We start from the raw sequence: 14543 nt of genomic DNA on the forward strand, positions 1-14543 counted from the left end.
ATTCCTGGAGCAGATAAAGCACGGCTCACGATAAATACAATAGCACGGTCTGATGGTGTCAAAAACATGGGTGTGTGTGTATAGTACGTCATGATGAAGCTGGTATAATTTTCCTCTGACCTGCTGCGGGCCATCATTGACATTTCGGCCCTTTCCTGGCGGCTCCTTGTGTTTGCCTGAAGGTTTCTTTGTCTGCTCTTTTATTTGCCTAAAACAGAAACATGAGGTGTAAGATCATTTTAGGCTAAGTTGTAAAGAATTAGGAGGGGTTTTAGGTGGGGATGGGGGGGGTTATAAAAATACAACTTAATAGCTCTGAACATTTTAATATTACATAAACTACATAATAGTTTAAGTTTACATTTTTGACACTGTCTGTGAAATTCAAGTCCCTTAATCTAAATCTGAGAGCATTACAGTTTGATTTCACATTAATTTTGATCTTTAACATAACCTTACTCAGTCAATATTAAAGATATCAGGTTTATATTTTTACAGAATGTTTTTTACCATTATGTAGGATGATTCAACGCTATCTCACGAGAATTCGTACATATTTTACAAGTTCACTAATTCATATTAATTCATACGACCACATTTGTGAGTTTTAGTACGATTTGCCTTGACCCCTGTGACGTTGGGTTTAGGTGCGGGGTTAGGGGTTCTGTTTTGTTGTTGTTTTTTTAATGAAAATCGTACGTTTTTGCATGATTAACTTCGTATGAATTTATACAAATTAGCCAACTTGTAAAATATGTACAAATTTAAGTGAGATCAGGCTGGATGATTTTATGTAGAAAACACTAAAAATTAGCTAAATATTTTACAGACTGTCTTACATTTTTTAGGTAAACAGTTAGCATTTAGCCTAAATGTAATTGAATCCTATTGGCTATTCATAAAAACATAAACTGTCAATCAACTTAAAAAAAAAAAACATATTTTATGAAAGTTCATGATGCCATTTTGTTGTGTCTTTAACAGGTTTCATTTTGTGCATAAATATGAAAAAGCAGGAAAATAAAGTTTTTGTGGACTGGGTCAGTTTATGTGTGATAAAATACATGTGTCTACTAACCTGGAAGCCACGCTAGGTACACATTTCCAGGTGAAAAAGAAAAAAAAAGAAGGAGATACAAAGCAGAAATTCAAAAGCCACTCAGCGTAAAAAAAAAACACTTGATCAAAAGGGAGGGGCCAAGTCAAACATCCACCCAATCAAGCACAAAGACTGCGAATGCTTGACCATCATGCTTAAACACGACAGAATTAATGAAGAAATTAGTTACAGTCATTGGCCGGTGACTTCTCTTCCGAGGGGCGCAAATTCAAAATATATGTTTGTTGCACCATGTGAACCATGTGGATCATGCGTCTTGTCAAAAAATAAGTGCCTGCTGCATACGCATCGAAAGGATTTATGATAAAAGAGATGCTCACGTTCATGAAATACTCATAAGACACTAACTTAACAGTAAACGCTGATTACGCATAAGATTATGCGAGTATCTGGCAAAGCGAGCGTCTCTTTTATTATAAACCCTTTAGACGCGTCTGCAGCAGGCACTTATTTCTACAAGACACGTGATGCACATAGGATCCCTCGACGCGCAGAAAACATATTTTGAAATTACAAACCACACACATGAGGGGCTACATACACGTTGTGATGAACTTTGCATCGTGCGCCCTCGAAAAAGAAGTTGCTGGGTGCCACTGGTTACACTAACAACAGTAACCCTACAAATAATTAAACTTGAAGAGACTGTTCACCCAAACATAAATGTGGTGATTTATATTTGAATCTTTTCCTCACACAAAGCTGTTGCATGCCTCCAATAGATCATTTTTATGGTCACTGTATGATAAAGATCCGAGTCAACATTAAACCAAACTTCATGATGCTGGCTAAATGACAACACATTTTTTATTTTTGGGGAGAATTAACTGTTTCTGTCAAAATAATGCAACGTGATGGTGAAAAATGGACTGACCTCTCAAGCTCGCTGATTTTTCTATCCTTGTCATTCTTCTCATTCTCCATCTGGCGCAGGATGTCCAGCAGCCGATCGACTTCAGCCTGAGCTTTAGCAGAGTCCTCCCTGTGCCTCCCTACATCAGCTTCCAGTGAAGAAATGCGCTCGGATAGCTCAGAGTTGGCATGTGAGTTGGCCGCGGCGCTCTGGGCCTAACAGATCACAAAGATAACAATCTTTTAAGTTAAAAGAACACTTCACTTTTTTGAAAATATGCTCATTTTTCAGCTCCTCCTGCAGCCATGTTTTTGTTAAAAATATAGAAACTCTTTGGTTATTTTTAAGCCCGATGCTAATGGTCTAATCAGATTCAATGGATTGTGCTAAGCTATGCTAAAAGTGGTACAGCCAGACATGGAGATCAGCTTCCAAAAGGCCAAAAGCTTCCAAAACCGTAAAAATCTAATATTTACACTGTAAAAAAATTCTGTAGAAATTGCAGCTGGGTTGCCGGTAATTTACCGTAGATTTAAATTTATGTTTTTAACTGGCAACATTTTGTTCAAAGTTAAATGAACTTTAAACATTTACAAGTCTTTGTCTTTATAGAGTAAAACTAAAAAAACAGCATCAAGCAAAACATTCTGGGAAACAAAATCTGCAGCAAAAACGGAAAAAGGTTGATGATGACTTCTGGTTCCCAGAATGCTTTGCATGAGGCTGTTATTGTATAGTTTTATTCTGCAAAGATAAATACTTGTTAATATTTAAAATTGATTGAACTTTGAACAAATTCTTGCCAGTAAATTAAATAAATGTAAATCTACGGTAAATTACCGGCAACCCAGCTACAATAAAATTTTAATTTCTACGGAATTTTTTTACAGGGTAGGTGAGCTGGAAAATGAGCATATTTTAAAAAAAAAGTGGAGTGTCCCTTTAATGTTGAGTGTTATAATTTCCACGCATCAAAGGCAGAGTTTCAAATTCATGCTTGGGGCACCTACTGGCAAACAAGGGTACTGCAATACTTTAAGATTAGTGAGAGGGTATGTTAATGAATTAAAACTATTTAGGCCTTAAGTTACTCCTAAGTCTACCTATTAAAATATTAAAATTAGACAAATGAAATATGAATTCTTATATTTCTATTATATTTTCTATTTCATTAATAACTTATGTCAAAATCATAAGTGGCTGTGATCTGTGGGACATCGCCCCTCTCCCCCCCAAACTCGCCTATGCTATGCATAGCGCACTCAACATATCTCATTTTTTTGCCATACTAGCAAAATGGCTACGTTTCAATTTGCATATTTATTTTCTGCATATTCTCCATGATTTGTAAAATAGTGTTTGCATGTAAACAACATTAGCATCTAGTTGCGTACATTCATGCACCTGTAAGCTAATATATTTAAATACATTTAATTCTAAACACTTCATCTGACAACAACATTGACCAAAGAAAGAATCCCTAAAAGCTGCTTATTCTGCAAACTGAATATGAAAACTACGAAATAGCAAATTACAAGGCTCTGTCTTACCTTCTTCAGTTGGTTCTCAAGCTTGATGCACTCCTCCCTCCGTTGTTCAAGAGCGATCTCTAGGCTTTTCAGTTTAGAGTCTTTCTTCAGGCCGGACGAGGCCAGCGAAGATGCATGCTCTTTAAGATCCAGCAGTGAGGTCTAAAACAAAAAAAAACATATTGCTGTTTTTTTAATTTAGTATTACATTTAAAGGCTTCCAGAATAAGGATCTTAATGGTTGCTCATGTGGTTAATCTGTTTTGACAAGCACTCAAGCAACCTGTCACAACAGATATATGTTTGTAAGCACATTTTTGGCAGATAGATATCATTAAACAGGCCATGGTTGACACGCTAACATAGTAAATCATTTTTATGTGACAGTAAAGTTTCAAGCTTTAATAAAGCTAAATAATGAAAGAGCACCATAAAAGTATCCTGAAAGATTATTAGTGAATAACATCCTGACGGGTCTCCATACAAATATATTATATGATCTCCAAAGACTTTGAAAATTTTATTTTTCCCTTTAAACACTGACTGATGGTTCATTATTGAGCGCTAACCTCACGGTCTGAAAGGTCGCCTTGCAGCATGCTGACTTTCTCCTTCAACTCTTTCAGCTCTTTTTTACTGCTGTCCAGCTCTTCTGCTTTCTCCCTCTCCTCGCGGTCACGTTGCTCCTTCAGACGCTCAATAATACGTTCCTGTTTGCAAGCAGACATGCATTAGTCAAAATAACAGCATGTACAATGAATATAAAATGTTTACATAAGCACAGATTTGTTTAGACGAGGACCATGCTGATGACATTTGGATGCGCACCAAGACGGCACAACGGCTGATGATGTTTCCCACAGTCTGTTGGTGTGTTTTAGCGCCCTCTAGAGGTTTTACAGCACAAGGTCCTGGACGTTTAAGCAATTTCGAATCCTAATTTACGCTCAGGAAGCTCACCTTCTCAGCCAGCGAGTCCTCCAGTGTGGTGAGGGCTGTGTCTGTATTAGAAGTATCAGTTTGTAGGGATTTCACCCTCTCTCTAAGGCTGCCCATCTGCTTCTCTTTATCCCTCAGCTGCTCCTGCAGGTTTTCAATCTGAAACATGAGATGTGTACGGTTAATCTAAAGTGAAATAAATAATATTTAGTGGAAGCACATAAGTGATATTATAACTTATAATTATAACTTGTTCCAAATGGAACAGCTGGGAATAATATGCGATTTTATTCTTGACTTTTTTTGTTTATAATATTACTATAATTCGTATCTGAATAATTCATTACTTTATAAAAACATAATTTTTGCACAAAATGACTACAGATATTTATTGTGAACCTAAATGGTGAATCTTGCTTTAATTCTGTCTTTAAAGAAACGTAGCCCTCACTTTTTTCTGAAGTACGTTGACTTTCCGCTCCTTGACGTCCAGCATGTCCTTAAGATCGTGGATTTCTCCGTTGAGCGTGCTCTTTTCCTCTGACATTTCCTGGATCTGCTTGCTTTTCTTGTTTAGCGTGGTCTCTTTCTCTTCTAGACGCAACCGCAGAGCGTCCACCTGCAAAATGATGTGACGTACATGGTCACAAAAGTGAACAAAGACATCTGATGGGTCAACACCATTAATAAGCGATTGACTACCTCAGTCTGTAATATAGCAGCACGCTGTTCTTTGGCAGTCAGGGACTCTTTGAGCACTTCAATATGCTGTTTGCTGTCAGAGAACTGGTTAGTCAGGGTCTCCAACTTGGTCTGCAAGCCTAGGAGCTGAGTGTCCTTCCTGGAAAGGTCTTGCTTAACTTGGTCCATCTAAGTATAACAAGAATTCAGCATTTTTATGATTGATTATGACGAATAATCCTAAAACTAACAATTTGGGTTTCATTGACCTGTTGAAACTTTGACAGGTAATTTAATACCTTGTTCTTCATGAACTTGGTGTGGTTGCGGTACACCTCCATCTGCTTGGCCTCCTCCTGCCGTTCTTCACAGCTGAGCATGCTGCTGGATCGTAGCATCATGACTTGATCCTCCAGCTCTCTGAGACCTCGCTCCAGAGAACCGATCTGAGAATCCTGGAAGAGCAATCCGTGGACTTGAAATGTAAGATTTTCACCTTCTTTTCATTTAACTTCTGATCCATCTTGCTTCAGCAGCAGTAATAAAAGCATCACAAATAGGATGACAAAATGTATGATTCTGTTGTGCCCTCCCATACAACTCACTACCATTTTTTTTATATATATATATAGTTTTTTTGGACATTTTTGCCTTTATTTGACAGTGATTTAGGAGAAGACAGGAAAGGAGAGGAGGGGTATGGGATCGGCAAATGACCACGAGCCGGGAATCGAACCCGGGTCTCCGAAAGTGTGAAAGCACCACATGTCGGAGCGCTGGTCACTACATTATCGGCCACGACAAATTTTTTGTGTATCATGCACTCTCAGAAATAAAAGTACACTGTCACTGGGTCTTTACCCTTTCAAAAAGTAAACTTTTGTACCTAAAGAGTTTTTATTTGTACCTTAAATGTACATATTGGTGCCAAATGTATACTTATCTGTACACCTTAAAAAAAAAGATCAACTCAACATATATTTTTATGTTACTTTAACTTAACAAATTTTAACATTTCTAATTGTTTTATAAGTTGTGTCAACTTATTACAAGTCAAAACTTAAAATAGTAGGTTGAATTGACTTGCATAAGTTGTTTTAACTTGATGCTGCTGAATTTTTTTTCAGTGTACCTAAATAGTACAAATAAGGACTTTTTTTAAATCCCTTTTGTACCACACATATTTATTTGTTTACTTTGAGGGTGTTGTTGTACCATATTTGATGGACTTATTTGAAGTGCCTCACAAATACAATTGTATGAAAATGAAAAGTGAATTTTGGTACTGTGTTATATATAAAATAATATTGAAATTACCATCATTGTACAAGGTTAACATCACCACAGTACATTTTTTAAGATGATGATAATACCATGGTAGTAAACATATTCATTTACTGTGGTACTCATTGGTATTTTTAGTGTTAATGTAATTTTTAATGCAACTAATAACACCTAATTAAAGTCACAATGAAATATAATTGTTTTAATATATTGTGGTATTTTGTTTTTACAAATGATTTATCTTTGAGCTTCATTATTTAAAAAGAACAAATCATATGGCCTCATATTCTTTAATCAAAAATGTAATCTCCTCCACTCCTCGAAAACAATCTGTCTTTACTTCCGACATGAGGGCGGTGCCTGGGAAAAGATTGCAGCGATTACCAAATAGCAACATGACCCAACTTCCAATGATCCAATCAATTCTCGTTAGACGAATTCAAGTCCCGTCCAACATTTATTCTCATTTTAGAAGTTGTTTCACATAAATAAGTTTCACGACGGAGAAAATAAGACAATCGCAATACTTCCATTTCATTGTGACTTTAAGTGAGGTCGCAAAACAGGGGTTTAAAATGAGGAGCTAATGTGTTACCTTCATCTCAATGACAGTCTGAAGAGCCTTGGTTTTTGTAGTCTCTGGCGTCCCCTCGAGACGGCGATGCAGCTCCTGGAATTAAAGACACATGGTTAGCACTTCCTTCACACCAGAGCCAGAAATAGAGCTGTACAGATATGCCATCAAACCTTGAGGGGAAGCAATGCTGAGTTTCTATTATACAGCTCCATTATAAGTACAAATACGGATTTTAGTTATCTGGTTCATTACACATACGCATTGTTTCTGATGCTTCAAGAAAAATAGCTGCCATCTTCTTATTTACTGCAAAACTGTTTAAGGAACTTGTAAAAAAAGGCCTTAAAATGAATATGTTTTCAAAAATAGAGCTATGAATTGCTTTTGCCAAGAGACACACAAGAACCAATGAGGTTTGACGTTATCAACGTACCGCCATATTTAAAGGGACATTCCACTTTTTCAAAATAGGCTCATTTTCCAGCTCCCGTAGACTTAAACATTTGATTTTGACCTATTTGGAATCCATTTAGCTGACCTCCGGGTCTGGCTGTACCACTTTTAGCATAGCTTAGCATAATTCATTGAATCTGATTAGACCATTAGCATCGCTTAAAAATGAACAAAGAGTTTCGATATTTTTCCTATTTAAAACTTGACTCTTCTGTGGTTACATTGTGTACTAAGACTGACAGAAAATTAAAAGTTGAGATTTTCTAGGCCGAAATGGCTAGGAACTATACTCTCGTTACAGCGTAATAATAAAGGACTTTGTTGACGTACCATAGCTGCAGCAGGCGCAATGATATTACACACTGCCCGAAAATAGTCCCCTTGGTAACTTTCAATAGCTGGGGACTATTTTGGGGTGCTGCGTAATATCATTGCTTAAAATAGTTTAAAGGTTTGACTTGGCAAAGCCAAGTTGTTTTAACCTAGCTGTTTGCTTAGCATAGTTGACCGGCATACGTGAAGATAACAATGACATTTTAATATAAAATTATTTGTTTGCACTAAACCGAAAACCCAAATCAAATACATATGGGATAAGATGAGTGTGAGTAAACAAAGAGAAAAAAATTCATAATTCAAAAGAGAGAAATACATAAGCAATTAAAATGTTTTACTCCATTTGTCACACACCTCTCTCAAAGCTGCTAGCTCTTTGTCACGCTGTTCAAGAAGGTTCTCCAGGTGGTGTGCGTGCATCTCAGCATCCGCGAGGCGGCACGTTCGCTCGTGATCTTCCTCGCTGATTTTAGTGGCGGGTCCTTTGCTGTGCAACATCTCAAGGAGCTTTTTGACCGACTCGTCGCGAGCAGCAAGCGTCTGACGCTGGGTCTCCAAGCGAACCTCCATCTCTTCAAGGGTACGGCGGAGTAAGAAAAGCTCTCGAGCCTGCCTTTCTTGCTCATCGCTGGGCTCGCAGGCCAGCGGCTCCCCGGCTGGCTGCAGCAGCTGGTTTAAGTCACGCTGAATGCGCAGCTCGGCCTGCAGCGCCTGCACTGCCGTCTGCAGGTGCTGTGGTGGACGAGAGAAGTGAATTTGAGTAAATAAAGTGAGGAATTTATATGTCCCTGTTACTTTGCGTTAGCAATGCTAAGGTCATAGGTTCAATTCCATGGGAACACACATACGGATAAAATGTATTGCTTGAATGCACTGTAAGTCGCTTTAGATAAACGTGTCTGCCAAATGCATAAATGTAAATACATGAATCTCAGCATTTCCAAATAACACTGAACACTATAAAAGGATGTACTTACTCTTTGTGGGGTTGCATAAAGCAGCCATGTTATCTCAAATTCTCATATTGGATTTCCTTAAGAAAAGCTAGGAAAAGCAAACTAATTGTTTTGGATGGCAAAATGGCACATATACAAGTTTTGGGACTGTAAGCAAAAACCATCTTGGTTCACAGTAGGGATTACATTTAACTTTTTGAAATCTTCATTTATATTTATTTCCACATGGTAATAACTATAACCGTTAGTGGTGAATATGAACGGCTCAGTTGGAGTCATGGCTTAGTTGTTAATGGGGCGGTTTCCCGGACAGGGTTTAAATTAACCCAGGACTAGGGCTTAGTTATATAAGAACATTTAAGTAGTTTATACAAATATACTTTACAAAAAACAATACTGGTACACATCTTGAGACAAAACAATGGCACTGATATATATTAAGATATGTCAGTGCAAGATGTTTTTAAATTAAGGCAACACAGACATGCATTTTAGTCTGGGACTAGGATAAACCCTGTCTGGGAAACCAAGCCAATATGTTCTGTACATTGAGCTCTGATCTTTTGTTTATGACAAAGGTTTAACTCCAATCTGTGATGTACAGTATCCTGATTAGTAATAGGGAAAATGCATTGGCAAAAGGTGAGTTCAAGATAGGGTTGCAAACTTAGGAATTTTGGAAATATTCCACATAAGTTGGAAACTGAATGTATTAAAGGAACTTATTTAGCAATTTTGGGTAATTTATGCAAGCTGTATCACATACAAACATCTTCCCATCTATTTATTCCCATGTAAGATGGAATGTTTTCAAAATTCCAGAATTTTGCAACCCCAAAACAGGATCATTATCACTGTTATAATATCCTTAACATTAAGAATTGCAATACCAAGTCATACTGTGACCCAGATATCAGTTTAATATCACATGCCAAGTCCCTGCTGATTCTGACCCTGATCTCATTCCCTCTCTTCCGATAAATTTTCATGGTCCACTCCACCTATCTTATATATGAACATTTATGTGTTTGGCAGATGCTTTTATCCAAAGCAACTTACAGTGCATTCAAAGTATAGATTTTGTGTCACTATATGTGTTCCCTGGGAATCGAACCCATGACCTTTGCATTACTAATGCAATGCTCTACCAATATAGCTACAAAAACACAATGATGCTAAAACCCCAAAGTAAACTAAATAAAGGGCTTAAAAAAGCCCTCCACCTTCCCGGGTTCACACGGCTACCGACAGCTGGGGTTTGTATCTGCTGTTTATCTTTGGCCTATCACACATTTGCACTAAATTTCTCATCTCTTACTCCCGAATTCGGCGTTCAGACAAAAGCACTCGTTGCAAACTTGACACAAGCCAAAAGGCAACTGAACAACAGTAATTATACCATTTCGCTAATCATACACACACACATACATACACAACCATGCCATAATTAATGGTAAGGTCTTATTAAGCCCAACAGGCATGTAACTACTTGCCAAGAATCACCAAAATAACACAAAGTAACATGGGCTAAGAGCTGAAGCTCGCTGATGATTTGCATGTTCATTTCAGTCACAGGCGAACACCGCGAGGAGCGTGATAATGTCGATTACACTTACAGAGAATAACCAAGCGTCTGGTAATGTGTCATGACAACCATGCTGCAGTGAATCACAATTTGAAGCTAATCATTCAAATAAGGGGGTGTTTGATACATAACGGAGATGGAGGGCTGTGCGCTGCTGTCACTGGTAGCAAACCTCCAAAATTAAGCCAATGTAGCTTTAAAAAGGATTCAGTGTTTCTGAATAAAGTATCCTTATTAGTTTAGAGATAATGCACATCGAGCATATTGTGGCATGCAGGCAGTAAACCCAGCAGTCTGCCACTCACAGCAGGACCCGGATGTCCATTTTGGGATCGGCCATTAGTGTCACTTCTCAGTGGAGGTACTGTAATATGAAACTGGATCTTTCAATCTGTTATTTCTCGGTCCTATAAATCTAGGAAAATGCATTGGAGCTATGAAAGTGATGATTACATCATCTTAATCTATAAATAGCTGTTTTAGTTGCGTTATGTTGTAATCATAAGTTTTTATTTTTAATGGTGATATCATTCCACTAATTATGAAGCTGTTGGTTAAAATGGAAAGAGCTTTAAGCGTTTCTATAAAGGTTGTGGTGACGCACTAGCAGTATATATCCCGATCACACATATTTCAGCCGCTTTTCCATATCTAAAAATGCTTTTGAATAGAGACCTTGGGAATCTTGTACACCAAGCCTATTCCTGGAGCGACCCAGCCCTACACATTTTGGATGTTTGCCCTTATCAGACACGCCCGTTTATGGATATGTTTGGAATGGAATACATACTGCTTACTGGATAATGTGCGGGGTATACTACAATTTTTTTATCGTTGTTTATCGTATAGCAAAAACTTTTAGGTAGTAGTATGCTCAAATGTTGTCACAATGCCTCATCTTGGAGCTAAAAAATATGATTATTTAGGTATTAAAATGTCTAAATTCTTGCCAGTTTGTTCAAAACAATGTGGGGTTGACAGTACTTTTTAAATGGATGTAAATGCATTGCATTGTGGGATACAGTAACAGGCACACTGAGCTTTGTTGTATATTACAAATTCTGGCAAACCTGTAGCTTAACTGGTAGAGCATTGCATTAGCAGAGCAAAATGTCATAGGTTCGATCCCCAGGGAGCATGCATACTGATAAAATGTGTATAGCTTGTAATACACTGTTGCTTCGAATAAATGCATCTGCCAAAGGTAAAAATCCTATGCATATTCCAAATATTTATACTATGCAAACTATATACTGTACTATATGCTGGTATCTTATTTAGAACAGGTCCTAGAGCAGCAATAGGTGTGTTAAATAAGAAAATCTTTTGCTGTGGTACACCAAGAACAAAGTTGGGAAAACTCTATAGAAGATATAAATGACTATTAAAGGGGCCATGGCATGAAAATCTGACTTTTCCATGTTTTAGTGCTATGATTGGGTCCCCAGTGCTTCTATCAACCAAGAAAATGTGAAAAAGATCAACCCAGTAACTCAGGTTTGGTAAACCATTCTCTACACGCACATGAAAAAATAGGTGGTTGAAATTTGGCTCTCCTTATGATGTCATAAGGAGCTCTTATTATAATAATACCGCCCCTTAATCTGCACTATCCAACCACAGCACTGCCATTTAGTGCAGAGAGAAAGAGAGAGAGAGAGAGAAAATAATTCACAGCACAATTGAGTTTGAATTGCATCAAACCACCATCATTGCGATCAGTGTTTGGCACATTTTTTCAAAAACCTACAAAGTGGCTATTTGAACATGCTATAATAAATTATTTATATGGTATTTTGAGCTAAAACTTCACATGTGTACTCTGGGGACACCAAAGATTTATTAGATCTTAAAAAAGTCTTGTGGCATGGCCCCTTTAACATAATTGTTTATTTCATAAATCTATTTCTAAACAGAAAAACCCTTTCATAGATATACAGTACACCTTTTATCCTGATTTAAGATCTTAATTCAAGACTAAATTCCTTTAAGTACAAGCTTCATCTCTAAATCCCATTGAAACCACATAACTGCTCTCAGTTCGGCAATAAATGTCCACTTTTACCCATAATTAAAAACAAGCATATCCTGCCAGAGGTACCCACCTGTGTCTCATCTTGCACTGCACGGTACTGTTCCTTCCACACCACTATTTTGGAGGCCTCATCTTTGCGTAGCGCACGCTCTTTCTTTAGCTCTGGGCTCCAGAAGCTTTTGATGGAGCTCATGGAGGAGCTGAGCTTGCTCTCCTTCACTTCAATCTCCTTCCGGAGAAGCTCGTTTTCCCTCAGCACCTCCTTGAGCTGGGCTTGCAGCTCCATGATGGTGTTGTCCCTCGCCTGACGTAGGGAGTGAGGAACAGTTGATGCCGCGTGGATCTCCCCTCCAAAGCCCATGGAGTCGGTCGACACTGCCGGCACCATTGCCATGTCAGGGGTGCTGCCCATCACCGCCCCTCTGACACTATAAGGGATGCTGCCACCGAAACGGCCCGTCGTCACCCCACCTTTGGGGAGATCGGATGAGGTGCCGATTGCGACTTCATTGTCACTCATGTATATTGGCCCTGATGTGGCATAGGCAGCGTTGAGAGATTGAATGTTCTCCATAGACAATGTTTTGCCTCCAGAGCCTCCTGGGCCTCCCCCACTGCCCCCCATGCTGTTGGTGCGACGGTGGCCCATGCGGGGTGACCGAGGCAGACGGGGTGAGCGTCCCGTGTTGCCCTGGTTATTTCTACCTCCGCTGTGATTACTGTCTATTTTGCTCACTGAGCGTGAACTTCCATACATATTGGCAGGTTTAGAGTTCAGGCAAGGGTAACCCTCCAAAAATGAAGATAAGGAGTGTGCTACTAAACAGGCCACGTCATCTTCATCTCATGTGTTTTAAAGGAATGTGTGTGCTTTATCTGTCCAGCAAAGGCTGAGATTGGGCAACTATTGGACCCTGCCAAAAAAATTTAAAACATGAAATAGAAAAAATGATACATATTTGCACGTTGCATGTTGCGCCACTTACATTAAATAAATCTATTGGGTCACCTATTATTACATTGGTTTAAGAAATAAACAAAACTTTAACAAACATTAGTTAACAGATTTAAAATATAGGCGAATGTTGTGTTAATAAAAGCTGTTTTAGCCACCAGTTTTTCTATTACACATTTACTGCAATTGTTCATATTACAAGGCTTATAATAAATCTGCCCCTATAGACATTATAGTGCTATAGACATTTAATCATTTAATCGGGCTGGCAACGTTCATGTACAAATATAATCCACTACATGGAAAATAATGTAGGGAAAAAATACACCTGCCATTTACACACCAAATGACTGAACCAAGAGAAAGGTGGGGTTTTATTGTAAGCTTATACACCAAGGTTATCAAACATTTAATGTCAACAGCTATATTAACAGTACTCGGCTAATAAATACTATTTTAAACCAACACGTATTTCATATCCATTTTAATGCCGATTCATGTATAGCCTATTTTTGTACTGAGGTAAAGGCGGCTCAATGCACAGCGTTGACAAACCAAGCAGAAGCATCGGCATTTGCTCACACAACGTCAATATACCTTTTAAATGCGCAAAACACTATTTGCTATAATTATTGCAGTAGATTTACATTGCGAAAATACCGAACCGATCGTTATAATTCAGTAGGCTACTGCAAATCTCTCAGCGTCAAGCCTGAGCATCCTCCCTCAATGCCCTTCTTCTCCATCATTGCATGGCTTAACACATTTCTAGCTCCTCTTTTGTCAGTAATATCTGTTCACTTAACACGACAGTAAATGAGACGCTTATATAATAGTTATATAAGCTATGTGTATGAAATAACTGTAACGTGAACTATTCACAATTGTATCATTTTATAAACCACGATGGGTGTTAATATTAAGATTTTTTCCAAAATCAAATACCTCGTATGGCTGATGTATTTCATCCGATACGGAACGACCCTCTGTCCAAAGGATGTGTGATGGAAGGGTAGCGGCCTATGTCTCTTTGTATTGTTTTAACATTTTATTATTTGCAGACATACAGCAGCATCTTCCCAGAGCTCGAGGACTTCAGTGACGTAACGCCTACGCTGCGCGCTCACAACATTCGCCTCGATCTGAAATGCCAACGCCATGCTCCGAAGGTCACGTTAAAAATAAGTTGCAAATCTTGATAGATTTCTTGATAGAAAAGTTAGGTTGTTTCGCGTTTACG

At 38.2% G+C, this 14543-nt stretch overlaps 1 protein-coding gene across 1 annotated transcript in view; it reads right to left on the reverse strand.

Moving 5' to 3' along the window:
- The window catches only part of erc1a (ELKS/RAB6-interacting/CAST family member 1a), a 26049-nt gene extending 11604 nt beyond the window's left edge, over positions 1–14445 (reverse strand). Inside the window, exons 1-13 of the mRNA XM_073813310.1 lie at positions 14249–14445; positions 12419–13262; positions 8127–8504; positions 7002–7076; positions 5422–5577; positions 5144–5311; positions 4893–5060; positions 4463–4600; positions 4072–4212; positions 3524–3664; positions 1995–2188; positions 1079–1090; positions 111–208 (exon numbers count right to left, since the gene is read on the reverse strand). Of these exons, the coding sequence (XP_073669411.1) occupies positions 111–208; positions 1079–1090; positions 1995–2188; positions 3524–3664; positions 4072–4212; positions 4463–4600; positions 4893–5060; positions 5144–5311; positions 5422–5577; positions 7002–7076; positions 8127–8504; positions 12419–13105 (2356 nt within the window). The 5' untranslated portion in view covers positions 13106–13262; positions 14249–14445. The remainder of the gene's footprint in view (positions 1–110; positions 209–1078; positions 1091–1994; positions 2189–3523; positions 3665–4071; positions 4213–4462; positions 4601–4892; positions 5061–5143; positions 5312–5421; positions 5578–7001; positions 7077–8126; positions 8505–12418; positions 13263–14248) is intronic.
- Between the last annotated feature and the right edge of the window lie 98 nt (positions 14446–14543).

Source organism: Paramisgurnus dabryanus, chromosome 23 (genome assembly GCF_030506205.2).
Source record: "Paramisgurnus dabryanus chromosome 23, PD_genome_1.1, whole genome shotgun sequence".
Lineage (NCBI taxonomy): Eukaryota > Metazoa > Chordata > Actinopteri > Cypriniformes > Cobitidae > Paramisgurnus > Paramisgurnus dabryanus.